This window comes from Fusarium flagelliforme (genome assembly GCF_020744385.1).
Source record: "Fusarium flagelliforme strain FIESC 12 MPI-CAGE-AA-0113 chromosome Unknown B0J16scaffold_11, whole genome shotgun sequence".
NCBI lineage: Eukaryota > Fungi > Ascomycota > Sordariomycetes > Hypocreales > Nectriaceae > Fusarium > Fusarium flagelliforme.
The window spans coordinates 1-27,676 of NW_025763513.1; the positions used below are offsets into that span (position 1 = coordinate 1).

The 27,676-nt window shown below is 47.8% G+C and overlaps 7 protein-coding genes across 7 annotated transcripts; 4 read left to right on the forward strand and 3 right to left on the reverse strand.

Annotated features, from left to right (window-relative positions):
* Nucleotides 1-63: 63 nt before the first annotated feature.
* B0J16DRAFT_49229 (uncharacterized protein) lies at nt 64-523 on the reverse strand (the record flags this gene model as incomplete). The annotated part of the gene is made up of 2 exons (XM_046133935.1): nt 64-206; nt 340-523. Coding segments are annotated over 2 exons (327 nt in total), but the record flags the coding sequence as incomplete, so codon positions are not given.
* A 2,829-nt stretch (nt 524-3,352) lies between these two features.
* On the forward strand, nt 3,353-4,335 carry B0J16DRAFT_390179 (uncharacterized protein; the record flags this gene model as incomplete). Its single annotated transcript, XM_046131850.1, has 2 exons — nt 3,353-3,398; nt 3,503-4,335. The coding sequence occupies 2 exons, from the start codon at nt 3,353-3,355 to the stop codon at nt 4,333-4,335; spliced, it is 879 nt and encodes a 292-aa protein (XP_045977231.1).
* Nucleotides 4,336-14,853: 10,518 nt separating this feature from the next.
* On the forward strand, nt 14,854-16,154 carry B0J16DRAFT_351776 (uncharacterized protein). The gene is given in 4 exon segments (XM_046129225.1): nt 14,854-15,086; nt 15,202-15,229; nt 15,287-16,048; nt 16,062-16,154. The coding sequence occupies 3 exon segments, from the start codon at nt 15,018-15,020 to the stop codon at nt 15,886-15,888; spliced, it is 699 nt and encodes a 232-aa protein (XP_045977232.1). The 5' UTR covers nt 14,854-15,017; the 3' UTR covers nt 15,889-16,048; nt 16,062-16,154.
* Nucleotides 16,155-19,704: 3,550 nt separating this feature from the next.
* B0J16DRAFT_325768 (uncharacterized protein) lies at nt 19,705-20,295 on the reverse strand (the record flags this gene model as incomplete). The annotated part of the gene is made up of 1 exon (XM_046125902.1): nt 19,705-20,295. One exon carries the CDS (start codon nt 20,293-20,295, stop codon nt 19,705-19,707), a length of 591 nt encoding a protein of 196 aa, XP_045977233.1.
* Nucleotides 20,296-20,819: 524 nt separating this feature from the next.
* On the reverse strand, nt 20,820-21,386 carry B0J16DRAFT_325769 (uncharacterized protein; the record flags this gene model as incomplete). Its single annotated transcript, XM_046125903.1, has 1 exon — nt 20,820-21,386. One exon carries the CDS (start codon nt 21,384-21,386, stop codon nt 20,820-20,822), a length of 567 nt encoding a protein of 188 aa, XP_045977234.1.
* Nucleotides 21,387-23,231: 1,845 nt separating this feature from the next.
* B0J16DRAFT_419428 (uncharacterized protein) lies at nt 23,232-24,818 on the forward strand. The gene is made up of 3 exons (XM_046133830.1): nt 23,232-23,699; nt 23,764-24,571; nt 24,626-24,818. Exons 1-3 carry the CDS (start codon nt 23,307-23,309, stop codon nt 24,748-24,750), a joined length of 1,326 nt encoding a protein of 441 aa, XP_045977235.1. The 5' UTR covers nt 23,232-23,306; the 3' UTR covers nt 24,751-24,818.
* Nucleotides 24,819-25,334: 516 nt separating this feature from the next.
* On the forward strand, nt 25,335-25,897 carry B0J16DRAFT_393561 (uncharacterized protein; the record flags this gene model as incomplete). Its single annotated transcript, XM_046132065.1, has 2 exons — nt 25,335-25,546; nt 25,624-25,897. The coding sequence occupies 2 exons, from the start codon at nt 25,335-25,337 to the stop codon at nt 25,814-25,816; spliced, it is 405 nt and encodes a 134-aa protein (XP_045977236.1). The 3' UTR covers nt 25,817-25,897.
* Between the last annotated feature and the right edge of the window lie 1,779 nt (nt 25,898-27,676).

Genomic DNA, 27,676 nt, shown 5'->3' on the forward strand with positions numbered 1-27,676 from the left:
CAGCTCTCTCTCGATTGCCGTGTTACGGCGTATTAAATCTTCGATGGTCTGGTCACGACCTTGGTTGCTCTTGAGCTCCGCTAGCTCGCGCTCTAGCCGCTCGATGTGTTCTTTGGTGCGGATACGTATCGTCCTCTGGGCCTCTCGATCGTTGGCTCTCTTGCGAGCGAGCTGTTCGGGAGTAAGGGTAGAAACCCTTCTGGTCTCTGAACAACGCTATATTAGTATCGTAATGATGAGTTGCCTTCCTTCTCTTCGATTTATTTCTATTGAATATAGTGTATCGGAGATCCCATAGCATCAGACTAAAAGAACGGACAGAGAGAATAGGTAACTTACTCTTTCGCTTGGGGTTCGCGGACTCTTTCGATAATGATTGGATCATTTGATTGTGTATGAAGAGGCAGAGAGCCGACTGGAAGTGATGACAGTTGGGGTCAGCGGTATTAAATATACATCCTTTTCTTCTTCTGTTGTTATGCGTGTGCCTCTCTTCTCCAGGTGTAAAGCCACCTGCACGGTGATGGTAGACTAGTAGTATCCTCCGTGTCCCAAGCCTCCAAGAATGCTGTGCAAGGGAGGATGTGTGAGTTTGACGCGCCTCAAAAGCCCCGCCTTTAACCCTTAGGGAGACTTCCAAAGGCCTCGACTCCTCCCAATGTCTACACCATCATTTTAATATCCTTTTTGTGGTCGATCTATCGCAATCTTAGATGACTGGGGTTAGGACTAGCTTCAGCGAAGATCTGCACTCAAAGAAACTGACCTCCCAATAAGCTTTATGACAGCCGGGATGTCTCAAATCGAGAACCGAGAATGCACATGAGACCCGCAGAAACGGCGATGAGAATGTCACATTTTATCTGGCTAACGTCTGGTCTAACAAGCCTCAACGACTGTGCATGAGGGATGACACTGATGGAAACCAATTTTTGCAATCTAGACCTAACTCAGTGATGACCAATCACATTACTCCTGTGACAAGGTTCCGGTACGAGGCATGGACCAAACCCAGTTAAAGATAGGAACGTACACGTTATAACGGTCGGAAGTGTATAAATTTAGTTCCATACTGTATAACCAAAGAGGGAAAAGGTCTCCTTTCTGGTTATTCTGATGTGGTGGCAAGGTTTCATAAAACTCTGGGACCCAATCTTTATAAGCCGGGATTCCCCACTACCTCACTTAGGAAGCTGTACATGAGCAACCGTGTTTGGACTAGAGCAATCCGCCTGTACACGGAGAATCACGTCCTTAACAAGTCATCAATTTTATTTAATCTATGTTAATGCTGCTTACTGGGCTGAGCCAGCTCCAGACTCGCCACATTTACCCCACACCTCACCGACGGGCTAGTACGCAACACAGGCAAATGACCTACCTCAATCCTGCCTCTGGAGACGATTGTCATGCCCCCTTGTTTTCCCTTCGTTCGCGTACTTATACTTGTTTGTTCTTCAACACACCGCGCACCATACTTGGACCGGATCGTAGTGCTACAGTCCAAAATCAATTGTTGTACAATTGATTTATTTTACCCCACTTTACAGGGAGTAGAATTGAATTTCCAAAATGGTCCAGAGTTGGGATCGAGTGGAACTCAACAGGGGGTTGATATGGGTTTGTAATTAGTGCTTGGCTACACGTTCATGCAAGACAACACTTTAATGGCAACGCGTCAAGTTCTGACACTGATTTACCAGGTTTTATCGCGACCAATGTAACATCTAGCTAGCAACTATCATTCGTTGTCTACAGCACTGATTCGTCATACCATGACACTCGAGCCATTAACCAAGGTCGGCCTTTCTAACCCTATATACCCGTTTATGCTTCTTTCTCAATATTGGATTGTTATTTGTCAGAAATGTCAACACGCATGCTTGGCTAGCGAAGCTTCCACTCACCCATCTTGCCAAAAAGCACTCTGGAATCAACCCAGGAGCAAGCAAAGCAAAGACGACAATCCTTAGTCGAACGAGAGCAAATCTACAAAGGGAGAGGGAACTACCAGACGGAGTTGGCAGACATTCGAGAAAGGTCAACTCAGCTCTGCCTGGTAAACATACTCGGTTATTGTACGATCAGCTACCGTGGAAGGAAGCCAGCGTGCTGGCACAACTCAGAACCGGGATGGCACAACTAAATGGCTACCTGTATCAAATCGGAGCAGCAGTAACCGATGAATGCCCATGCGGGCAAGCAAAAGAAACAGTAGAGCACTTCCTCTTCCGATGTATAAAATGGATAGTACAGCGCAAGGAGATGATGCTTTAATGTGCAGAGGAAAAGCGCGGTAACCTCTCCTTTCATTTGGGGGGTAAAGCTACATCAGAGGGATAAAAGTGGACACCGAACATGGAAGCAGTACAAGCCACAATCCGTTTCGCGATTGCCACAGGTCGCCTGGAACAGAGATGACAATAACATTACTACTACCCTATCGACCATAAAATTATACCTACCGACAACTACTACCCTAGAGAACCAGAAGCAGGCACCGCTTCAGCCGCCGAAGATAGGAAACTGAACACTTGGAGGAATTGGGCTTCAAGTTGACCTACTATTACTAACAATTACGGGGATTAAGGAGATAAGCGATGATCAGGCTGGAAAGAACAAGACAAGAACCATATGGGCTTGGCGAGAGCAAGGCAATAACTAGCGAGATGTATGTATTTTTAGCTTCAGAGCCCTTTGGGCGTTGGCCTACCGGGCGTAATAGACTTGTGTGTGTGTGTGTGTGTGTGTGTGTGTGTGTGTGTGTGTGTGTGAGGACAAAAATAAGGCAATGTATGTAAGCATTAGTAACTAGTGCCCTTTCGGCCACAATAAGCCGTCGGTCGTAATAAATTGTATTGTATTGTATGGTATTGTATTGTATTGTAGTCGGGAGGAGCAACGATGAATCGGCCTCGCATACTGCGTGGCGCTGTTGCGTGGCGTTCTCCCTCCTTGATTTTGAGAGGCGTTTTTCTTGGGGTGCATACCATCGCTGAAGCTAGTCTTAACCCGATGCCAAAGATTGCGCCACGGACACACTGACTGAGACATAGGGAGGAGTAGAGGCTTTGGGACGTCTCTCCAAGGGTTGAAGGAAAGATTTTCGAGGTGCGTCGAATTCACACTCTCTTTTGCACACCTGTCTTGGTGACTTGGGGCGTGGAGGCTACTACTGGTCTACTATCGGCGGCAGGTAACTTTACGAATTAGAGAGAAGAGCCAGAGACGCATGCACAGACACTGACCAAGAGACAGACCAAAAGAAAACTGGTACCGGTATATTTAACGCCGCTAGGTCAGCCTACCGCCAACCTTTTGTCTACTTCTCGCTTCATCATACACAAATAACATGGTCCGACCATTATCAGCAGAGCCTGTCAAGTCCAAGCGAAAGGGTATGTTCTCATGTCGTGGATCTCCGGAGCATTATTGTGAACAGGAACAACGCAATGCAAAGCAGGACAACATACCCCTGCCATACTAACACGACATTATTCAGGCACAAGAAATGTTTCTACCCTGACTCCCGTACAACTCGCCCGCAAAAGAGCCAAGGATCGAGAGGCCCGGCGGGCGATCCGCGCCCGCACCAAAGAGCATATCGAGCGGTTAGAGCGCGAGTTGGCGGGGCTCAGGAGCAAGCAGAGCCGTGACCAGACTGTCCAAGAGTTGTTGCGCCGCAACAAGGCAATCGAGAAAGAGCTAATTCAACTCAAGGAGATCATGAGGGAGTCAATGACTTCGTCATCTTACTCTGCACCAGGTCTAACTCCACAACAGCTCTCATTGCCAGACGAGCTCTTGACGTCAACAGTCTACGATGGCAACCCCAAAACTGATAGCGATGCCATTCCTAGCCCTCGCGGATCACCATTTCCCGGTGATTACAACTCCCTCCCCGACTACAGCCAACAATACATTCCTTTATCTCACAACTGCGAATCCTTGGCGAGCACCGTCTCCTGCCTCATCCCCTCCAACGACTCGACCCCAGCATCATCAGCCGACTACAACACTGGCTATATCCCAATCAGCGTACCCGCCTCGATCCTCCCCTCCAACACCAGCTCCTCAAGCATCGGCGCTGTGTGTGACAAGGACGTTATTAAGACGGAATATGACGACGTGTGCCACCACGATACAGTATCTCAAGACTTTCCTGTACCCGACACGAGGTATGATGAGGAGGTTAGTCACGCTCAATATCTAGACGCTAGGTTCGACCTCAATAATCCACCGCTGCATCCCGGCACTCCCTATTCTAACCCCTACATGCCGCATCATCAGCAGCAGCAGTCCGCCTGGAACACGTATCCAATGTACTGCCCTTAACCACTTTCATCAGTTTATTAAATGACCTTGGTGGTTGAAACTAGCCGGTACCTGGGGTGATGATGGAGTTGATGTACGGTCTCGATGATCTTCTACTCGGCTTCGTCCAGAACTATTGCTAGCAAACCCGGGCCAAGGCGATCTGCCATATTCTGGGGCCTGGGGAACTAGACATGCAGCCTCTGTTTCGAGATACCGACGGTCAGGGAAGAGTTACATGCTCGTCACCGCCCACTACAAGTTTGACCCAGTCTTTTGGACGCTGTCGGTAGCGCGCGCGTCTCATAAGACGCATCGCCATCCTTATGCGTATAAAAGAATCGAGACGCCGCGCAACCCCGCTCCCGATCCATAAATTTTGTATAGGCACGTGAGTGGCTGCAAATCACGAAGTATGTTGCTTTGCAATAAATCCTTAGGCTTGAAGGTGGATCAACAAGGCACTCCGGCTTCCGGTCATATGGAATTCACCAAGTTCTGAATCCCTCAGACAGGAAGAATAAGCCATGGAGGGTGTGGGATGTTAAGACGCAGGCTGCAAATTGTAATACGCAGGGGTAGTCTGAAAGATAGCGTACTACCGTGAGGTCTTCGTACTGACGGTGAGGGATACCGCTGTCGATCGGTGAACGGTGATCGATGAACCGTTGCTGTAGGGTCGGAGCCGAGGCGGAAGGCAGTTCACCGCTTTCGCTGGCTTCCGCGACACCGATGCTACCCCTGTTGAGAATTACAGCTAATCTGTATGATTACGTTGACAACAGGTCATTCTTCGGCGCCGAGGAAATGAATGACGAGGAATAACTCATTGCGATTGGACGCCACAGTTCAACTACCTCCGAAATGTCACCCCATGATCTAGAGGAACATTTAAAACACGAACTTCATAGTTCCAGGAGGTCTACATTCCCTCAGCCCAAGATTGGATAAAAGTCCTAAAAGGCATGGCTGCACTGCGCGTCTGTGTGGAGGTGGGCTGATTTGGACATGCTCACTCTCGATGCACAGCTCCTCCCGATTTCCAATGCCAAACCTTTTCAGTCCCCAAGCACTGCAAGTATGAATTCCGAAATGAAATACCGTGTGTGACCTGGATGACGTTGGGCCGATTGATATTTAAGATAGGGTCTACTCTGTACCAAAATTCATAGCATCTTCTAAACTATCTTCCTAGTAACTTAATTGTGGCGCATATTGAGTTCCAAGACGTAGTCGAAATCAGACTCGGCACTGAAATACTGCCAACCCCTCTCTTAGACCCCCCTTCCCGGCGACTCGGGTCAACCGTCGAGCCATCCCTTTGACCGGCGTAAGCCTCGGCTGGGTATACTGCTCCACTTGATTGACTCCACGTGCATGAATAGTTATCTCCTGCGAGCCCATAAGGCTGCAACACAGTACCGGGAGGGGTTGCAGCCAATTGAAATGCAACAAACATGAGCAATAGCAGAGGAAAGGTGGGGCAGGTACGAATTGCAGCCCACTTACCCTCGGCCCTACCGCAGATAAGCTGTGGCTCATGACAGCCGAAAGTGTATGCATCTTGACGCCGTCTTACATATTCTCTATCAAAGCCGATCTTAGCTTATCCTGGTGCTTTATCCCACCAATGGCTGACAAGTCACAGAGGCAAGCGAAGGTTCACGAGTAGCTGATCCATAACAATGCGTATCCCTTTGACCGGCATAAGCCTCCGTCGTGGTCACCTGTAGGTGCTAAAATCAATGAAAATAACGATCTATCGATACATTTGAGCTTTGGAATTAAACCGCTATAATCATTCAATCTAGTGACCCAGGTACAGATGAACAAAGTCGTGCTCATACAAGAATTTGGCTGGATAACTAATGAAGCTGTTACTACCTTCTGAGAGCCCATAGGCTCTGCGTCGCGGTTGGGTATGACCGAGAGAAGTGGCCCATGGTCCCTCAAAGTTTTCAGCAGATTTCCGGTTTACCTCTTAGTCTAATACTGTGTGAAAGTGTCGCTTCAGAGGAGCTTTGCTTCTTATTGAGATATGCAGTTTACTGATAGAATTTCTGCTTGTCCACCCATGGGCCGAATCGGTCAACTCTGAGTCCTAGCGCTTTGACCGGGGAAGCCGCCATCGTCAAGCGCGTCATTGGATAAAAGATGGGCCTTACTTCCGTCGCAGCGTATCATGGCCTCTTGCGAAAGACATTATCAGCACAAATGAAATCCATTTACGGCCTCATCGTCCGATTCTTGCAGGCGACCGGAAAGGTGTTAGACGGACAACACGACGAGGAAGAGCTTCCAAATACGGTGCTCATTGAGAGTTCGACTACGGTAGGACCCCTCAGTTCTCTGATTAAACCATGTTGAGCTGAGCTGAGCTTCGCCAGACATCTATCAAAAGAATTACAGGATATGAAGAAGCGCATATCGGAGTTGAAACCGTCGTGGCTACTAAACAGACATTGTGGGCCATTAGTCTAAGACTACTGTATGCTGAGGGCCGATGGGCGGTATCAAAGACGGAAATTACAGCGGTGTTCTGACCGTCACAAAAGAACCAGAACGACGCCATTAGTGAAAGTGAGACTAGACTTAGGAGCAAAGAGCAAAAAGTGGTATCTATTATGGCCCTCGCCTACTTTATAAGATCTTATGACTGCCGTGTCGTTTTCAAATAACTTTTCCATAAATTGGTGTGTGTATTGTTTATGTGTGTATCCAGCAGCCCATCTACTTCCAACTATGCACCTAAATGAGTGCATGTCATTATATCGGCTTATACACCCTTTTTGTAGTCACCACTCCCGACAGGAACATCGGAAATACTTTCTCCCTCTTGTTTTATGCCCTCGTTGCGGTGTTATCACACTAGAAAGTAGTCAAGTTCGTGGCCGCTCTGTCGTTCGCTGGTCACTCACAATTTCGTGGTTAAAACTAAGTTATAGCAGAATTAGCGCCATCTTCTAGAATTTGATGAGAAATTCATTCATGACTCTTGCCGCAACCCAATGGCACCTGCCAGATTACGCGGCAGAACGATGTATCAGCATATCCGACCAAAATTAACGCTTTGAATACGTTGGCGAAATAGGGCTCAATGGACTGTATACGTGCTATGTGTGTTCTGTTTGTGCAAAAGGATCTCTGTTGGTTCCGTGTTACAAGCCATCTCCGTCACATGTCTTCCCTTCCCAGCTGTACCGGTCTGTTCGATACGTATGTAGCAAGAATGTATGGCGAAAATCGTGAGACAAAAAATGTAATCAAATTCACTTTCTGGGCACTTGATAAGCCCCCAAGCTTCAGAAATACTTCCAGTACGTCCCGGTCTCGATGAACGGCACATGATCAGCAGCTAAGTATAAGCAGGTCATCGTAGATGCTACTCCCCAGCGTTTTCAAGGATCATCAGTAGGCCGCTTGAACTGCTTGTAGATTGGGGCAAGACTGAGGGAAAAGGTCAACACGTGGTGTTTTTTGGGTTACAACTCCCCAATGCATCGCATCGTCTTCTGTACGCGCACGGCGTCGTTCTAGGGGTACCGGTAGCTCTTGAGTTATGTTCAAGATGTTGAAATCATCCAACGGAGATTGAGCCACCTTGAATAGCGTCATGACAGAATGACGCTACCAATAGACAGAGTACAATTATAATAATGATTAACGGTCCGTACTCATATTGCTATACAACCCTAATGGTGGTACGGTCGGCGATTCTTCTCTCATCTTGACGGCTTGATCATCACAATCGTCTATCCTGCTAGCTATGTATACGAGATATACTGTGGAGGTACGTTTATAATCAAGTCTTGCATCTTGCATGTGGAGACAGGTTTAGCGGAGTGGGCATCCTGTTATACCACTCAGTTGTATGCCTTAAGGACAAGACTCGAGTTTAACCGGCCACGACGCGAAAGCATGATTTGTTTCTTCAACCGACCAACAGGTTATTCGCTCGGGCAGAAAAGCTTGAAATAAGGTTGCGCGCGTTTGTGTTATATGCTTATATGCCAAGTGATCCGTATGGAAAACACTCAAATCTGTTAGACATTACGTGTATTCGGTTCATTGATGTGAATTGGTGTGTTCATGTTGTGTTCTGTTGAGTTCTTCCCCTTAGAGGTTTTACCATTCCGGCTGTAATCTTAAAATATCCCTGCTTGCACGTGAGGCCCCAGCACCTGTTCAACAAGTTCACAAGCGAGTTGGCCAGCATACTGTGCAGCTAATAATAGCTTACCCTATAGCATTCCAAAGCTTAAATAAATTAGCTAAAAATTAAATAAAAAGTGTTCCTAAAATAGTATAACGTATTTGATAAGCGAGCGTGACAGACAAGCGAACGTGACATAAATCCCTCAACCTTATTCCTAACCATTCAATCAATCAATTTTCCACCATTGATTGGCTTGTCATTCGGACCGTCTGGTCTCCAGGCATCCCTCCAAGTTCGGGCCCTCGAACGGATCCACGTCTTGGATAGTGGCGCCTCCTCGCATATTTTCTGCCGACACGAGGACTTTACAGTCCTTCAAAAGTACCATGGATTACCCATTAACGGCATTGCGGACGCAAAAGTCATGCCAGGAGGATGTGGAACGTACTGTCTCCGTGTGCAAGGGCCTAAGGGGTCACATAACGTTACCCTTGATAGCGCTCTATATGTTCCAGAAGGACACTCTAACCTCTTGTCCGTGTCAGCACTAGAGAAGAAGGGCGCAGAGGTTGTCTTCCGAAATGGAAAGGCAGTGGTCACAAACAAGGGAAAAGTCGTCCTCACTGCGACAAGAATCTCAGGTGTCTATGTGGTCGACGAAGCTGAGAAAGATCATTTTGAAACCGTTTGGCCTCCTTTTCGGTGGGAGATCCTCGACTGCACCTTTGGCACGAACGACTCGCACATTTGGGAGACAGGAATATCAAGAGACTAATGAATATGTCTACTGGAATTCGACCGGATGATTCTACATCAAACCCATGTGGAGCCTGTATGCAAGGCAAACTCAGGGAATATCCTTACATTCGACCGATCAAGAAAGGCACTTACCCTCTGGAGTGTATTCATGCGGATATTGCCGGACCATTCCCAGAAGTGGGAGTAGACGGCAGCAGGTACTGGGTTTGCTTTATTGATAACTTTACTCAAATGTCCTGGGTGTACCCAGTCAAAGAACGGTCAGAGTTTGAAGAGTATTTCTATCACCTGTTGCAACAGTTCGAGAGACCGGAAAGACGATGTCACTTCGTGCACCTCGACCAAGGGGGAGAGAATCGAAGCCACAGCCTGACCCAACTATGCCGGGACAGAGAAATCAAACTCTCCTACACAGGAACTAAACAACACGAACAAAATGGATTAGCTAAAGTTCTCAATCAAATTATCCTAGAAAAACTCACACCGACATTGCTTAAATCCAGACATGCTTTGAAGTAGTAGCCATACTTCCTCAAGGCAGTAAACTGCATCCGAAACCTCTGTCCTACGGCAAGCATTTCCACTACTCCATACCAAGCCTAGTATGGAGATGTTCCTAACCTCGGCCACCTACAAGTTCTTAGCTCACGAGGATAGGTTCTACTTCCATCCTCTAAACGAAAGAAGATGCAGTCAAAGAGCATTCCCTATCAGCTTCTCAGCTATTAGGGCAGTACAAACTATATACTCCTTAACAAAAGGGGACAAGTCTTTGTATCTAATAATGTTGCCTTCTCTAAAAACATCAAAAATGTCAATCTAACACTCAACAATCTCACGCATTAAATAAGTGACCAAGGACCATCGCAACGACGACAAGTAGTGGAAGAAGAGGATGGCGATGTGGAAAATATCATCGTTCTAGAGCCGTTGCCCCTTCCGATCGCGTCAAGAGAGGCAAACAGAAGCGGGGAAACAGGCCGTGGAGAGACAACGCCGGATGAGCCCCCAGTGGGAGATACAGGATGGGACCCAGACCAAGAGTCAACCAGATCAAGTATTCATATTGCCACAGACGAGCGCGAAGTATCATCAGAAGAAACAGAGGAGCATACAGAGTCTTGGCTACCCGAAAGATCAACCAGGGGACAGCTGCCATCGAGATACATACTCGCTAGCACAAACTTCGCCTTCCTAGGAACAGTTGCAGAACAACTGTGTCTAGTCGCTCGCAATATTAATCAATCCAAGCCAAGAACCTTCAAGGAAGCCACGCAGGGTATACATGGAAAACTCTAGTGGGGAGGATTGAAGAATAAACACGGATCTCTGGTTAAGAATAGTGTCTAGACATTAGTCACGCTTCCCCCAGGATAAAAGGCCCTTCGAGGCAAATGGGTGCTTAAGCTCAAAAGAGGAGAAAATGGGTAAGTTCTACGGTACAAAGCGCGATTTGTCGTAAGAGGATTCGAGCAAAGGGAAGGAATTAACTTCAACGAAACCTTCGCCTCTGTTGTTAAGCTGATAAGCTATAAGATGATATTCGCCATTGCGGCAGCGCTTGATTTAGAACGGGAACAAATAGACGTTAAGATAGTATTCCTCTATGGCCTTGTAAATAAGGAGATATACGTCCAGCAACCCAAAGGATTTAACGATGGTAGTGGCAGAGTGTGTAAGCTCTTAAAAGCATTGTACAGACTAAAGCAAGCACCAAGAGTGTGGTATAAGACTCTGTCAACCTTCCTTAAGACGCTTAGGTTCAAGCCTTTACTTTCAGATATGGGAGTCTTTGTAAAAGGTCACACGTTCATTGCGGTCTATATAGACGATCTACTTATTGCCGGGCCCTCCAAGGACGAGATCGTGGCGGTCAAGTAAGATCTGTGCAATAAGTTCAAGATAACAGACCTGGGCCCATGCAAATACTACCTGGGCATGTCCGTAAGAAGAGACAGAGCCACCCGATCAATCTTCTTGTCATAGATGACCTACCTTGAGAAAGTACTTAGAGACTTTAGAATAGACCAGTGCGCTCCCAATGCCACACCAGTTTCAACTAGCAAGTTCGGAGAACCAGGCCCTGACTACAAGGCAGCGGACAAACTCAAAGAGTGGTATGCCAAGGCGATTGGGTCCCTGATGTATCTCATGCTGGGGACGAGACCCGACATTGCTTTCGCCGTCTCCTTATGCAGTCGACACCTAGCGAACCCAACCAACGAGGTTCCCCTGGCCGAGGCCGCCGAGCTGCTCGCGGACGACCGCGAGGGCTACGTGCCACCCACGGCCCTTGCGCTGGCTGCAGCAGACCTTGCCGAAGGATCTCTGCTTACGAGGGGCACTATCGAAGCCTATATCGCGGCCGTTATCGAGCTCTGGCGGCTCCAGGTAGCCCACGACAAAGCAAACACGGAAAACCCCCGGGGCGCCGCCGTACGAGGCTTCCTTGAGCAACGCGGCCGGCAGCGGGGGAAGCACGACCGCGCCTCCTTTAAAGACCGCGGGACTGACGGGATCCAGGCCGGCTATTCACCCGACGAATGGCTCCGGGTCCAGGATCTCCTTCTCAGCGGGGCCGCATACATGCCGCAAAACCTCCGTACGCGAGTCGACCTCCTATTCGGCCACTACTGCCTCTTACGGGGGGAAAACCGCCGTACGATGAAGCTTGCAGACCTGTCTCTACTCTACTATCCGTCTTCAGAAGGCCCGACCCCCTGTGGCTGCCTCGTTACCCTTTTGCGAGACGGCAAGCTAAACAAGACGGCAAAGAAAGAGTTCATGGGTGCCCTCCGGCATAAGGACCCCTTGTTCTGTACACAAGGGGCCTTAGCACAGCTCTTCTTCTGGCGCTGGCACGTCGCCGGCGAGCTGTCCCCGTCCTTCCGGCGCCGCCAGGACTGGTATCAGATCAAGGTTCTTGTCGGACGGGACCGCGAGCAGGAGCTCTCGTACCCGACGCAGCTACAAGAGACCTGGCGTATCTTCGGTGCTGCTGGCCTTATGGCGTCAAAGAAGACGCACCTCCCGCGCAGGGTAGGCGCCCAGGACGCGGAGACCCACGGCACGTCGCTCGCCCAGATCTCGCAGGCCGGCCGCTGGAACCAGAGCGTGCTCTGCCAGGCCTATCTTACGCACCTACCACGCCAGTTTATGCGTATTGTCGCCGGTTTCTCGGCGTCACCGGGGGACTACTTCCTCGCGCGCGCCGGCAATGCTGGGCAGAAGGCGGCCTCGACGACGACGACCTAGCCGCCGACGGCTTCCTTAAGCTTATGCGGCGCCTGCGCCTAGTACTGTTACAGGACCTGGCCGTATTTCAGCCTCGCTACCCGTCGCTACCCTTCTTAGCCTACGCCCCTTTTAACGGGTCCGAATGGGATGAGTTTGCCGTCGCCGTTCGCTCCGACGCGGTAGGGGCTACGGAGCCGTTAAGCTTGCTCGTACAACGCGCGCTGCCAGAGCTAAGCGGCGTATCAGATAGCACGCGCGAGGCCGTCTTACAGAATAGCCAGCGGCTGGCCATCCGGCTAGAGGCCCGGCTAGAAGGAATTCAGGGCGGCCTCGATGCCCTCTTTCAGGGCAAGGTACCTATCACCTTTACCGGCCACTTTGGGGCCGGGCCAGCAGTGTCGCTGGCGCCGTCGATAGCTCCTACCTTGAACTTTAATACAGCTCCGGCTCCGGTTCCAGCTCTGGCTCCAGAGCCTCTAGCACCATATATGCCTGTCGTTGCAGCCCTGGCCAAGGTCTTTACAGTGCGGGACGTCTGGAAGGAGTGGGAGGAAGGGATTGCAGGTCAGCCGGCTGTACGGGTGCTGGAAGAGACGTGGGGAACCCGCTGGCGCCCGTGGAACGGGGTCAGGGTGCAGTTCTGTCGCCGGAAGGGGATATGGGACGAGCTCGTGGCCCGTACGGCGTCCGGTAAGAATGAGGAAGAGGCCGTTGCAGAGCTAGAGCTCTTACGCGCTGGTCGGAGCTTGAACCGGCTCGTCGACGAGCTCAAACAGCGCCGCCGGCGGGGCCAGGGCCAGATACGGGTACAGGTAGGGACCCCCGTGCCCGATGGCGCAGGCCCGGGGCCGGAACCAAGGCCGATTCGGAGCCAGGGCCATGGCCATCGAGGGCGCCGGACTCGGCTAGGGAGGAGGCGGACCGCCCCTCGTCGACAGTAAACCGGCCGCCAAGTAGGATCTTTATATATTTGTATGACGATAACTAGCCTGTGTGTATCTATCTACTTAAAGGACGTATTTTTAAAGATTAAAGAGCCGCAGGATCAGTGCATTGCTATCTCGTAGTCCTTGCAGTGAAGCCTAGCCTCCCCATTCCTTCCAGGCGCTGCACACGCAAATATCTCGGCGCCCGGTAGCCTATACGGCGCTGCTCTTGAACCAAACACACCGCCGGAGCGTAGCAGTCCCCCAGCCCCGGAATGGCCTCGATTGGGCTATAAAACATCGAGTTATTCGCCTGCGCGGCGCCGGGCACTTATCAGGTGGTAGTTGTGTAATCACATACGATTTCCCGAAATTACTCCGCACAATGACCCCATGATAAGTTCTGCTTATCAAATACGTTAATGCAAATCGTAGAAGTGAGATCCTTAGTCTGCGGAAACAGTCACTAGTGCATATCGATTTCTCGACACTGTACGCCACTCGTAGAAGGCGGTGGCGGCGGACTGTAAACGAGAGGTAATCTGGCGGTGTCGTGACAACGAACGCAGAGAAGAGGGTTATATTGCGTGCTGTGTCAGGGAGAGGAACGGGATCAGGTGAGAGGAGAATTAGAGTGTTAATAGAAAACTGTTTAAATTTCTAGACAAGTGTCGTCTTTTTGTTCATTAGCGGAGGCTATACGGTCTAGATAGTAAGAAAAGACGACAATATGAACAGGTTGAATCAATCATTTACAGTTGAATTTGACACGATTCATAATCAATTTTGATGGCTGAAAAATTAGGGATTATGCCAATGAGAGTCAGATGACGGCCAGAAGGGCATTCGCAAAGCTTGACGCGCCTCCCGGCCTGTTCCATGTTGCCGGGCATCTCCTCTTCATCGATCACATGATTATTACGTGGTGGTTTTGGAAAGTGGCTTTTAGTGGTCGAATTCTGACAACACACTTTCAAATAACCACGGCATCTTTTGCGATAAGCCGCATACAGTACGAATGTCAGCAATCCAGTTCGTGGTACCATGATAAGAAGTACCGCCTGCTCAGCTGCTTTTGCCAAAGTTGTTGTCAATACGTTTGATCAAAGTTAATAGGCTAGCAGCAAATAATGTTATCCCCCTACTCAAGGTGTAATGGTGATGACACTCCATCTGACGCACCAGACTTCAGCTAAAGATGGACCGGTCTAGACTGCCTTCCAGACCAGGCTTGGTCGACCAACCCTGGGGACCGGCCCGGAGTCGGCAGCCAAGCCCGGTCCCCCCATGAGGTTGTCTTTACTCTGATAACTAATCAATGGGTAGACAAATTCCCGAAGACGTGGAGGTGCCCGACCGTCAAGGCATACGATCGATCTAGACTTCCTCACATCAATCGATAAGACATACGATTCGCCACCATCTTTATATGTAGTCAGTTATTGGCCCTGAAATTCCCGCTGGGAGTAAGCCATAAAATATAATGGTAGCATTCCTTTGTCCAATGTTCGTTGCTCCTGGATATCGTAAAGTATTGCAACAAAACATTCTAAATCATTCTCTATTCCTCTTGACAAATTCATCTAAATTCCCAACCGACTTGAACCACTGACCGTAGCGCTCAAATGGCTTCTGTGGAGGTTGATGGTACCCTTGACACCTTTGTCCAAGGGTTTGATGAATCCCAGTTTCAAGTAAGTTTCTTGCAGTCCACCATTTACAACCGGTAATGTATTTGTTGGGTATTAGCGCATCACGTGTTTCCTTACTCCGACTTTAAATGGCCAGTGCACTGATAATTATCTACAGACGCCTCCTGATTCCTCATCTGCGCAGGGTGAGTTACTTCAAAAGCTAACATAAAGAACCACTACTTACGTTGTCTTGACAACAGCCACTATCAAGAACCATATATCGAATATGGATGAATGTTTGACTTCTGAGTATTGTTTCAACATATTTGGATCCTCTGGACTTTCTGATTTATTACAAGCCGATCTCTCTTTAGTCTGCCAACCAAATCCTGAGATGAACTTTGACTATATCTGCCACGTTGCCAGCACACAACCGCCGGGGAGGGTGACGAGCAGGCCCTTGACTCCTCCTCAAGAGGAGAGCAGCCCGTCGAATCAACAGTACCCTAGCAAGGATATTTCATTTCCTGTTCCCGACGTTCAACTTCGATCAGCATCGCGCAAATCGAAGAACCGAAAGCGTCGTAGCGCAGCTCCTAGCAATCAAGCACACGCCCGAGAAAGCCATAACCTTGTCGAGAAACATTACCGTATCCGACTCAAGACACAGTTTGAAAGGCTTCTCGCAGTTCTGCCAGCAGCACAGGCACGTAGTCTTGCTGACGGGGATACGACAGCCAATCTTGGACAGGTCCTGAGCAGAGGGCAAGTATTAGATATAGCAAGGGATCGCATCCTCGAGTTGGAAGAAAATATTGCGATTATACTGAACAAGAGAAGGGACAGATACTTTATGTCATGACGTACACAGGGAGAGAGATTCATATTAAGGGAAGAGCATGAAAACCGTCTCACTGTAATTGTCTAATCTGAGAAGAAAACCATTCTTATTCGGGGCCGTCAGATAATCTTGTGATTAATCAATCTATGGCTTTAACCATTTATAATAATGCAAAATATGTCCCCCCCCCCCCCCCCCCCCCCCGAAAAAAAAAGATGCTTTTCAAAGCGCGATCTATAGTCCTGAAAGGGTAGAGGTAGTACGAATTGCAGCCTTATGGGCTCTCAGGAAATAAGTTACTCTTTTCGTCCCCACGACTACTTGGGTAGGGCCTAGAGATCGGCCCCCCGTGCTTTCGTTACGACCTTCGGTATCCGTGCCACTAGCACGGGGGGTGCACTGACCGGGCAAAGGGGCTGCTGACAGGGAAAAAAAAGGTACCTCAATTTTGCGGTGAAACCCGCCCAATCTTTGTAGCTTGTTTACCCGCAAGTCCCCGTTTTCTGCACCTATGATGCCCACAATTATTCATCTATCATAACACCACGGCAGGTGTCGACATCACCACATCACTAATTCATTTTCGATCGCTTACAACTATCGCAGTATTGCTTCAATTGACATGATGGATACATCATTCGAAAGCCTAGAACCTGCATTATCAGCAGAGCAAATGTTTATTAATTCTGAGACCGGTTTACCTAACTTCCGCCGCTTCATAAAGCATAACATTAAAGACCGCACTATCGCCGCAAGAGCGTTATATAAAGAGGGTTTTTACATATCTATCTCTGCCGCTGCACGCACATAGAAAGTCGGTTATAAGAGACTTCTTGGAAGATGTCACGGCTCACATCCAGTCAGAGATAACGGCGGCAATAGGACTTTGTTTAGCAGGGAAGAAGAGAAAGCTATTCTCGCTTAGTGTTGGAGGAGGATAACACAAGATCATCACATACAACAACGCACACTTTGTCAGTACGCCAACTCTATGCTCAAGGCTAGAGATCGTCAGCCTCATGCCTCAAGATTCTGGGCTCGCCGCTTCCTAAGGCGCTATCACGAAGTCTTTCACAGAAGAAAGAGTCGTACTCTTGCTGCAAATCGTAAGGCTATGTCAGATCAAGCAAATATCGAAGAATAGTTCACAAAATGGACGCGATTTGTCCAAGAGAACGATATCAACTTTGCAAATGTATGGAATTTCAATAAGACCAGCTTTATGATAGGATATCTTATGAACGGTATCATAATATGGACTTTCACAGAGATTGATAACCCAATACTGACTGATGCACACACAACTATTAGTGTTACAGTCACAGAGTCAATATCTGCAGAAGGAGAGATAATTGCCCCGTTTATCATCATGCCCGGCGTACAGATTCCCTCCCGTTGGGTTGATAACGACCTTGATGATGAAGCTACGATTATTACAACACCAAAAGGATTTATCGACGATGTATCGGCACAAGACTTCTTCGATCACTTTAAGAGACTTTCCCGGCCTCAAAATGGATCGGAAAAACGGGTAGTTCTTCTTGACGGATGTGAGAGTCATTTCACCAAAGAGTTATATCATAAAGCAAAGGAAGCAGAAGTTATCTTATATCCCTTTCCTCCTCATCTGACACATATGCTTCAGCCGTTGGATGTTGGGCTATTCAGCACATATAAGCATTGGCATCAAGAAGCCTTACTCAGGGAAATCGCTTACGGGGCTACGGACTTCAATAAAGCTGACTTTATGTTTCATTTACAGGAGATTCGCCGCAAAGCTACTAAGAAAAGTACTATCATCTCATCATGGGTAAAAACCGGCATCTATCCTCTCAATCCCTCAGTCGTATTAGACCGTATGGTCAACCCTCTTTCATCCCTCTCTTTGGAGGTCGCTGAACGTGACCTTCCCGGCTATATCACGCCGGGGTGCTCTTCCAACCACAGCAGCGACGATAACGATGATTCAGCTTGTGACGAAGTTGGGGAAGCCTCTCAAGAAGTACACCATTCTACTCGCCGCGATGAGGGGATTCCAATGATGTCCTCCACACCTCCAAGGGTTATCTGGAACGATGTCAACACACCCGAGCTCAATCTACGGCAGATCAAGCAATACGAGGATTATGTGGCCCTTCGTATTGAATGTTCAATATCTTCGGGCATGCCTCTGACGCCGAGTGTGTTACACGTACACGATAAAGTGAGGAAAGCACACACAACCCTCGCCCTGAACGGCATCACAGCCACTCAGGAAATGCACCGCCTTAAGGAGAAGAGCCCACGACGTCAGGAACGGGAAGATGGAACTCTTGTCATAGCCAATTACGGGCCAATTACGGTTTATGATGCCAGACTCCGTGTCGCAAAGGATCAACACCACAGGCGGGCAAATCAGAATGCAGAGGCCCGGCGTTATCATAACAAGGAAGTCAGGGACGAAGCTGTATATCTACGGCGTTGGCTTTCCTCTGTGAGGAAGATACTGCGGTCATCTCTAAAGGAATATCACCCTTCTCAGCAGTATAAGAGTCAACCTATATACTCTCAAGATGTGAAGCTATTCACAGCGAGTGAATTCTTCACGAAGACTCAATCCGAGCTGTGTATCAAGTCTACAGAGCTGCTTGCTACGAGATATAGTGCCCACCGAGAGATGCACGCTAAAATGAAGAATTCTAAGCTGCTAGCTAAGCAAGCAAGAGATGCAGAGCAAGAAGCTATTCCCAAAATCTTCCCTTTCTATTGGAATCCTCCTTTCCTTCTTCCTTTTAACTATAACTTCACTGTGGTACAAGATGCAGTTGAATTCCTTGTCTATGATACTGAAAAACGCTATGGAAAACAGAAAAAGTTGTCCCTTGAAGATGATAGCTTGGAAATTGAAGAAGAAGAGGAAAATAAAGAGGAAACTCCATTTTCAGGGAGTCCAGAAACACAAGAAGATGATGAATCATTAATTGAAGATACTATAGAAGTCAGTTAGGGCGCCTTTGTTATGCTAAAAGATGAATAACATACCTGATTTTGACCGTATGTTGTGGTGTTATAGTTGTGATCCATTTTCCCCGTACATGCAAATGGAGGGGTTGCTCCGGGTTGACCTATGTTACTAACCGATGAAAATTCGGTACCTATTTTTTGGTGGAAATCCTGCAAATATGAGGTACCGGGGTTTTCCCTGTCAGCAGCCCCTTTGCCTAGTCAATGGACCCCCCGTGCTTGCGGCACGGAACTTGTGGAGGGATGCAAAGCTAAGGGGGGCCGGTCTCTAGGCCCTACCCAAGTAGGCGTTAGCGCCGTTTTTAAATCGTAGAATGGTCGTGGAATATCGCGACTTGGGATTGCAAAATTGGGAACGTTGGAACAGTTGCAGGGTCGTGACACGATCGTGGCACGTGTTCCATGAATCGAATTCTGCCCTGAGCTTTTCGCGATTAAGTGTAGCCACTCACAGCCTAACTGGAGATAAATGTAATGCCAGTCTAAAATTTCATAATCAGAGAATACAATTTAGGGCAAGCTCTTTAAGCTTCTTCTGATCCGTTTTTCCGGATGCCGTCTTTGGCATCTTTTCTACCGGGATATATACCGATGGCACCATATACGCCGGGAGCAACTCGGCAAGCTGAGCGCGCAAAGGTGCTACATCTAGAGCAGGTTTACTCACCTTTGGTGCAACCCCTGCCTTAGTGGCATCAGATTTACCACCGAGAGCCGACATACATATAAACGCGGCCAGATCAGGTTCCTTTCCGCTGTCCTCCGACCCAATTGCAGCAGCCACTACTTGGGCAGAGGGTAGCAAGAATTGTCTCATATGATATTCGATCTCGACTATTGCAACTTGACCTGCGTGTCCTTGCGGCCAATGAACTGAATTGATCCGTCTGTTCCATACCGCACAAGGTCCCCGATTTTGTAGAATCGGGCATTTTCATCAGTTCGAAAAGTCTTGAGCCAACGTGGGTCGCGAATAAAGGACTTCTGAGTGGCCTCCTCGTTAAGGTAGCCGCGTGCGAGAATTGGCCCTTCAATCAGGAGTTCACCGATAGCACTAACCGGCACGAGTTGGTCATGGTCTGTAGGACTCGTGATCCAGGTAATGCAACCAAACGACCGTCCAATATTGGTAGGATCAGACTGCTGGTGCAGGTCATTATTGAGCGTGCACCAAATTGTAGATTCGGTAGTGCCGTAAATATGGTTCAGGGAGACTCTGCCTGCCCAGGTTACTACATCTGCTTTATTGAGACTTTCACCTCCCACAGGAACGTATCTCAAGCTGGGAACATCTGTAGGGAGAAGCTGAGCTAGAAGCGTCGGCGTGAGACAGACGTGAGTGGCGCGTAAAGAAGTGATTGCTCCAGCCAGGTCGCTATCTCGATGATGGTCCGAGGCGTAGCAAAGCCAACTGCCGCGTGCCATGGTCCCAAATATGTCGGCGATGCTCACATCGAAATTGTAAGCCGCGTGTTGGAATACCCGGGACTGGCAGGAAATCTGCAAAACATCTGCCAGATGACTGATGCTGGCACATATGCCCGCGTGCTCTTGAACAATGCCCTAGGAACTATGCTCCGCGTCGTTTGGCAACCGACGAATTATTTTTGGTGAGAAATGAAACGGCGCTAGCATGACATGGGGCAACCGACGAACTCTAGTTTGACTACAACAAGCGATTCAATCTCTATAGAAACTTGTAAGTCGGTAAAATGTAACCCTAGGAAAATAATAGAATGCTTTTCCTTTTAATTAAATGTCGGAAGTACACTTTATTATTAAATCTAACTGTAGGCTCTGGAACTAGTATTCTTCAGCCGACAAGGGTGGCCTGTCCAGAGTACCCAATCAGTAGCTTAGATAAGAAGTTTGTCTTATCAGATTCCAGTATAGTTATACTGATTATCTATATATTTACAATAACTATTCAAAGCGCTGGACTGAACTAGCTAATAGACAATTCGAGGCCCATACTCCGAAGAAGGGTTCCAGTTAATTGAGTCAAAGTCCCAGACTCCCACTAGCTCAAATGCTTCCACCGTACCAGGCGCCTTACAAGGTGTCTTGACGGCAAGAGAGGGCCCATAAGTGGCATCCCAAGTGGCAGCTCCTCCAGCGACGACCGAGAGGCGACCGATGTGGCTGTTGCGATGATTTCCAGGACCCCAGCCGCTGGTAGGACCTGGAGCCGGCTTACTGCTGCTGAATACATCGATTTTCTTGCTGCCAGCAGGATTGGCGTTGGCAGGGAGGTGGAACTCCAACTGACACTGCTTGCCCTTGGCGGCGGCGGGGTAGGTAAATGTCACAAGGGCTGACTGATCCTTGCCGCCGTTGCCGGTGCTCTTGTAAACCTCGACAAGGCTTGAAGCGGATGTGATGGCGCCATCATTGACAGAGTACTGCCAGGTGTTTGAGGGAGTAAAGTAGGATGATGTGACATTGCGCGCTTCGAGAGGAGCAGCGAGAGCCAAGGAAGCCGCGACAGTTGTAGCGAGGATTGTCTTGAAGAGCATGGTGATTGATGTAACTGTGAAGTCGGGATAGAGTTTAGTATTGTTAATGAGTATTTGAAACTGAACTGTATGTAGTAGAGGCTGGGTGCTTCTGCTTTGTGATGATAGCCTCTAGGATAACAGGGATGAAGATCGATGTCTTTCTACTCCAATTCTGGGTATAGGAAAGAGTTATAGTTTAACAAGCACCTGGATAGAGTGAAGCTTAGCCACTGTATAAGCTTAGAGCTATGAGCCACTTGGGGCTGAACATGGGGATACTAGATGCAAAGAAAGTATTAATAGGCCACATAGCCACAGGCGCAGACAGATGAATCCCGTTCGTCAGAACGGAAGCTAGTTAACAGAGTGATCGAAGCTGTAGTAGGGAATAGCATCCATAGAGTAGCAGGTAATGATATTGTGGCGCTAGACGGCCACCTTGTTTTAGCATAAGCTTAAGTTTAGCTTCTCTTAATGCGTCTTAGCTGAATTCCCATCAAATGACTAGCTTGAACTCCACGCAAATTATGCCAAATAACCCTCCGCTGTCCTACGGAAGACGTAGGCCAGCAAGGCGCAAGTCGCTGCTAGTGCATATTACGTTTTAACTGCTAATATGACCATAAGATATCTGATGCTAATAGATAACTAATGCAATGCCTTTATATATACCCACCTATAAGCTTAGCCAGCCTGCTTTTCTGCAGGCTGCCGCTGAGTCACTTAGCAACCGATGTATTACTTTTGATAAGAAATAAAATAACATACGATATATGCTCTGAGGTCATATCCTTTAACGGTTACAAGGTAACAAGGTCTGTAAGCAGGATTCAGTCTACTATAGCTAAGTAGAATATATCTTCAAACTATAACTATAGTAATATATCTCCTATATCCGTATCAACAGCTTTACGTTTGGGGAAGGAGAAAACTAATATTAGGAGAGTTTTCCATTATATATACCACTTGGATACGGCCTGTTCCATGATCTACCAGCCACTGCCTTACCTCTGATATCTCGTACTTGTGTATGTTTAGCTGGCGATATCCTCAGAGTCTAGTCTAGAAGTTATATTGGTTTGTATGAGATGGTATGAGAGTTTTGGACTTATATAAGTAAAACGGAAGATATCAAGATATGTATCACAGTTGTTTTAAAATGCCGGTAAGATATATTGTTTTAGGTATAGGAATGTAAAGACTGGATGAGTTAGTCCGAGTTAGGGCTTCCCCTACGTCTAGTTAGCCACTCGGCCCATCGGCAGGGCAGATAGAACGGCCTGGTCACCAGGCCGCGGCGGGTTCACTTGGGGTTAGCAAAAAACTGGTAGACACAAATCAGTTAGCTATGACTGTCGTGGCTCGACAGTGCCTAACATAAAACGTCAGAAATGGTATGGCTGCAAGGTGTGTGAAGTAGCGATTTGTAACAACCCAATCTGCGAGGACTTCTATTATCATGTAATTTAGTATATGTAAGGAAGTGACTTCAGTTTGAGTTATTCTAGTTAGTTGTACATTCTTGTCGTGACCCCTCTGTAGGCTTGTGCCACTCAAAGAGGTAGTTCTAGGCTCATCGCAATCATGTTTACATGGCGGGATACCACGAAAGATCTTGTCAACCTTTTATAAACCAATGACTCAATTCTGCCTGAGTGGCTTATATGCAATGTCACTTGGTTGTTCCCAGTCGAAGAAATCCCAACGTTGCTAGCGTAACAGCCAATAACCTCTGGGGTAGGCTTTTTGGCTCCACACTATTAAACCTTGCGCCAAAGTGGCTTAGAGACAAGGCATCTTATGATGAGCAAATATGCAGGGACCCGTAAAGGAACGGAGATCAGATTTTCTCCAAAAGCAAACCGAAGTCCTCGAATCTAGCTTCAGCCATGATCCAGCTTTTTTTGCAACTGAATTTGCCACTTCTAGGAATCAGTTATGTATTTCAACGAGAGCATTACAATCAATTACCCCGACTGCGCCTGGGTGGCACCGCCGATAAACCAGCTTAACTTCTCGCGAAACTGCAGCATCGTCGCCGCCTTCGCTCGCACATGGCTGACTGAAGAAATAGGAGTCAGCGACAAAGCAGCCGCGGTATTCTTTCGTCAGGCTCTACCGGTCGCATTGCGACATCAACCGACCGATGGACAATTGATCGACTGGTATCATACGCTGGGTGGCGCCAATATGACTTTTATGAAAAATGCCACAGTCAACAGGGCTTCCAAGTTGTACCAGGGCGTGATCGGGTCTTCCTTTGATGCCTGCCTGGACCAGGTGTGCAAGTCTATCAGCTGGAGTGGTGTACCAGATATCCTTGGCCCAGGAGTACGTACATGTTCAGAATACTCCCATCTTCGTCACACATCAGCTGACAGGATACTATCACAAGGTCATGATAAGTTCTTGGATACAGGCCGTCCTTTCTACTCTGTTACCTGTGCTTCTCATCTGGAAAATGCGGCTGAACCGTCGAGGAATAACCCCTAGTAGGAAATTGCGCTGGGTATTTGAGCTTCAGAACACCATAACCGGCGTTTTCATCAACACTTGTATACTGCTTAACTTCACTATCAATATCGCAGCTATAGTGGTTATCGCCCGCCGAAAAACCTTTGGTGAAAGCACCCAGGTTACGCTTGCCTTCCAACTAGCCGTGTTCTGCGTCTACGGATTTTTCTTTCTTACCATGATTCCTGCAGAGATGTATGATGCATCCGACGAGGAGCATCCTTTCCCTCTTATTATTCTCTATACCAATCTTATTCTGTACCTCGTCTTGTGCTCTTTGGCTGCCGTCACAGCATCTTTCGAATACGTCAACTCTCCGTGGGAGGTTTATTGCTCTTTGGGTATCATAACGAAGGCAAGATTGCTTACCTTTAGTGCCATGTTCGTCTTTGGCTTGGAATGGCTTCTTGAAGGTATTATCTTTACACTTGGTCCTCGTCTATTTGACAAATGCAACTGCCCAGGCGCCGCTGTGGCTATACGATCTAAGCGGAGAGCCGCCAAATGGGTTTTTATATGGACTGCAGGCCTAATAATGTGGTGCATGCTGATATTGATCACTGTCTTGAGGCAGTTGTTGCTGGAGAAAAGTGGATACAACTCTGAAGATTCAGACTGGTCTTATGGCCAAGTATTGGCACTCGGTACTTTTCTCCCCTTCGTTATTGAAATATTGTATGTCTGCAAAGGTATGTTTCTTCTTGATTATAGTGTTTTGAGCTACGCTGATGTTGCCTTGCTAGATGGTTTTGAAGAAACTATACAAGGCCGTGTTCCCCCTGGTTGGGTAGTAGTTAAAGCTGAGAAGGCTGCCGCTCTAGACATGTCGTCTAATGCTCTTCTGCCGATAGTAAGTAATGACGACTAGGATAGTTTTGTTACCTGAGTTACTTTTAGTCTCCGGCAAGGACTAGTAATAGCTGAGTCTTAACCTACCAAGTATTCTAGTTAGGAACTGGCCCCATTCCCGCTTTTTACTTAATCACCTATCTTTACTCTTCTATTCCTGACTACTATATACCCCTAATTATCGCATAACCCTACTGTACCAAGGTTGAACTAAAAACATCGCATATTACTCGACTCAAACTAGACACAGAATGTATGTAAAACGTATTAAAACTATATAAAAGTACAAACCAAGACCCAAAATCTTGCCTTATTTTTACTTCTATAAGTCTTTTTAGCTTGTTGTTGGTATATTCGTCTTGGAAGTTGCTTGTAACGGTTGCACCTAACCGTTAGGCCACAGGGCAAAAGATCGGGCTATAATCACTATGTGAGCGATTACAGTGGTGCTTACAGCTGCCTATAGAGCCTTATAGCGCTGTTACGGTAACCAATCGTAACATTGCTGACCTCGTTGTCGGTCCCAAGTACTGTAGCCAATCAGAATTTAGCGGTCAAGATGTGGCCGTTTTTGGTTATGTGGGGGCCCTTATTCAGCCAATCATGAAATCTAACAGTGCGATAGGCCTCTGGATTACCATTCGTTCGCCAGTTCCCAAGACGAGCGCAGTCGTGAATACGGTTCTTGCGGCTCTCTGGGTTGTAGGTTATGGACTCCTCGTGGATGCCATTAAGCCCACCATCTTGATGCCATGTACGGTCCGACGCTGGGGGAACGAGCGAGGCAGCTTGGTGTGCAGTCTTTACAAGACTCTGTTGGCCGCTGGAGCAACTGGCCTGCAAGTCCCCTACTATCCGAGACCCCAGCGAATGATTGACATGAATCTGATAGTCTCAGCACGATTGCTATGGTGATCATTGACACCGTGGCAGCGCGGACACTGAAGCAACGAAATACTGGTATAACAGAACGCGAAAGGCTCTTGGCTAAGGTCACTGGTGAGACGGAGTATGCGCCTGTGTGGACTGGCCAATCTACTACTCCTGTGTCGATGGAGCCGACAAGGGATGAGCGGGAGACTTAGAGTATCTCCCACGTCGGTGCAATACAGGGATTCTAGTAATGTGGAAGTTACATTATCTGTCAGAAGTGTAAGAGCACCAGCCAAGAGAGAATGGACCGCAGGCTATAGCGACGGTTGTATGGAACAATACTCCGTTTGACTGCTATATGTTAGTAGCTGAGTATTACTGGATAGCCACTGGAAAGTTGCGCATAAAAGTAGCACCGGAATTGCATCGAAGTGCCTGAAGCGCTAGCAGAGTGCGTCATAAGCGTTGTATATATGTTTGTGACGCTCGTCTTGCTCATCCTCTATCAGGCGGGTGTCTGCAATAAGCCGTGACGGGATAGTGAGCAATGATCAAGCCCCGAGTCAAGAATATGTTGGTATCGAAGAAGAGTTCGCGGCGGCGATTGATCTCTTTTCAGTCCCGGTCATGTCATCCGAGCTAGAGCGGAGAGGGCGTCTCAAAGCGGACCTCATAGGAACCGCCGCTCAATGCATATCGTCTTGGGAGAAAGGTGGGGCTATCCAGGTATCCAAATACGATCCAAATCGATATAAATCAAATCAAATCGCCAATTTTGGTATCTAAATCCAATCATATTAGACCCCAATTTGATTTGATTTGATTTATTTGATTTGCAAGCTTGTGTACGGTAACAGCACTTTCTCCCGAGCTTGTTCGTAAAAGATTCGGATTGCCATGTGGGTCTTGGTACCTCTGTTCTATAGTATCTGATTGGCTTACAAGTGATCTGTAAATGCTTAACAGTTATGCGTCAGGCTTGCTGACCCCATTAAACTAGTATGTATCTAATCATGGAGACTTTGCATGGTTATTTCGACCCTCAGGGTTATCCGAATCTTTTGAGTCGATACGGTATGGTCTCCCTACCATGACAACGTTTGCCAAGCTCCCAAGTAAGGTTCAATCGAACCCCGCTCGACAGCCTGGCCTTTGTACTCCTATGACGAACTTCTTACATCGACTGTCCCGTGCAGTCCAATCTCTCAGAGCCATAAGAGACGGCCCAGACCCTGCGGTACCGATCTGTTCTCCTACCTGCGATGAATGCTGCGAACATGGGTGCACCCTTCAGCTACTTATTTAAAAAAAAGTGTAGTTATCCATTCGAGAGTATGTTAGCGTTGTGGCTGGAGCACATGGTGGCGGCAGGCAAAACCTATTGGGCTGCGCATCCTGCTTGTGGGTACAGCATGACGCCCCGGTCGGCCTATGATCATTATAACATGATCGCTTTATCCCGGCTTTTTTGGTCCCGTTCTTGGAGGAATAAGCACTTGGCAGTTTTGGCTAATAGATGATGTTTGATGACGAAGGGGTGAGGGCTGACGCCCTTACTGAGTGGCTGATAGTCATCGCGGGGTCAGTGAATTAGGTTTAGTCAAAATGACTATTTTAGGGCGGATCCAGCTGCGAATCCATTTGAACTCCCTAGTAACTAATGACTAAATCAACTCCAGGAGGGAATCAGCACTTAGGTTTTCAAGACCACAACCAAGATTCCTTATCTTATATAACTCTTTCCGGAAGCTTAGCCATTGGAAAACATGAAGATATATTTTTTTAATGATTAGATCTATATTCCTGTTGTAGCTGCTTGTTAAACTCAAGAAACGATGCCGTCACCGCTGGACAGTGACGATTTCCTCTTATGGATTAGTACAGCTTTTAGAGAGCGGGACGTTTCCTCAATTTGGCTAGCGCAGATTAGCTGTCCCATATTATCACGAGGTTCACACAAAAGTCAGGTAAAAAGCCTCTTGCGTGGGGTATAGACATGTGAAATGTGTGGTCTTTCGCCACATCTTGTTGAGTCTCGTGAGCAATATACTGACATCGAGGTCTCAAACCAT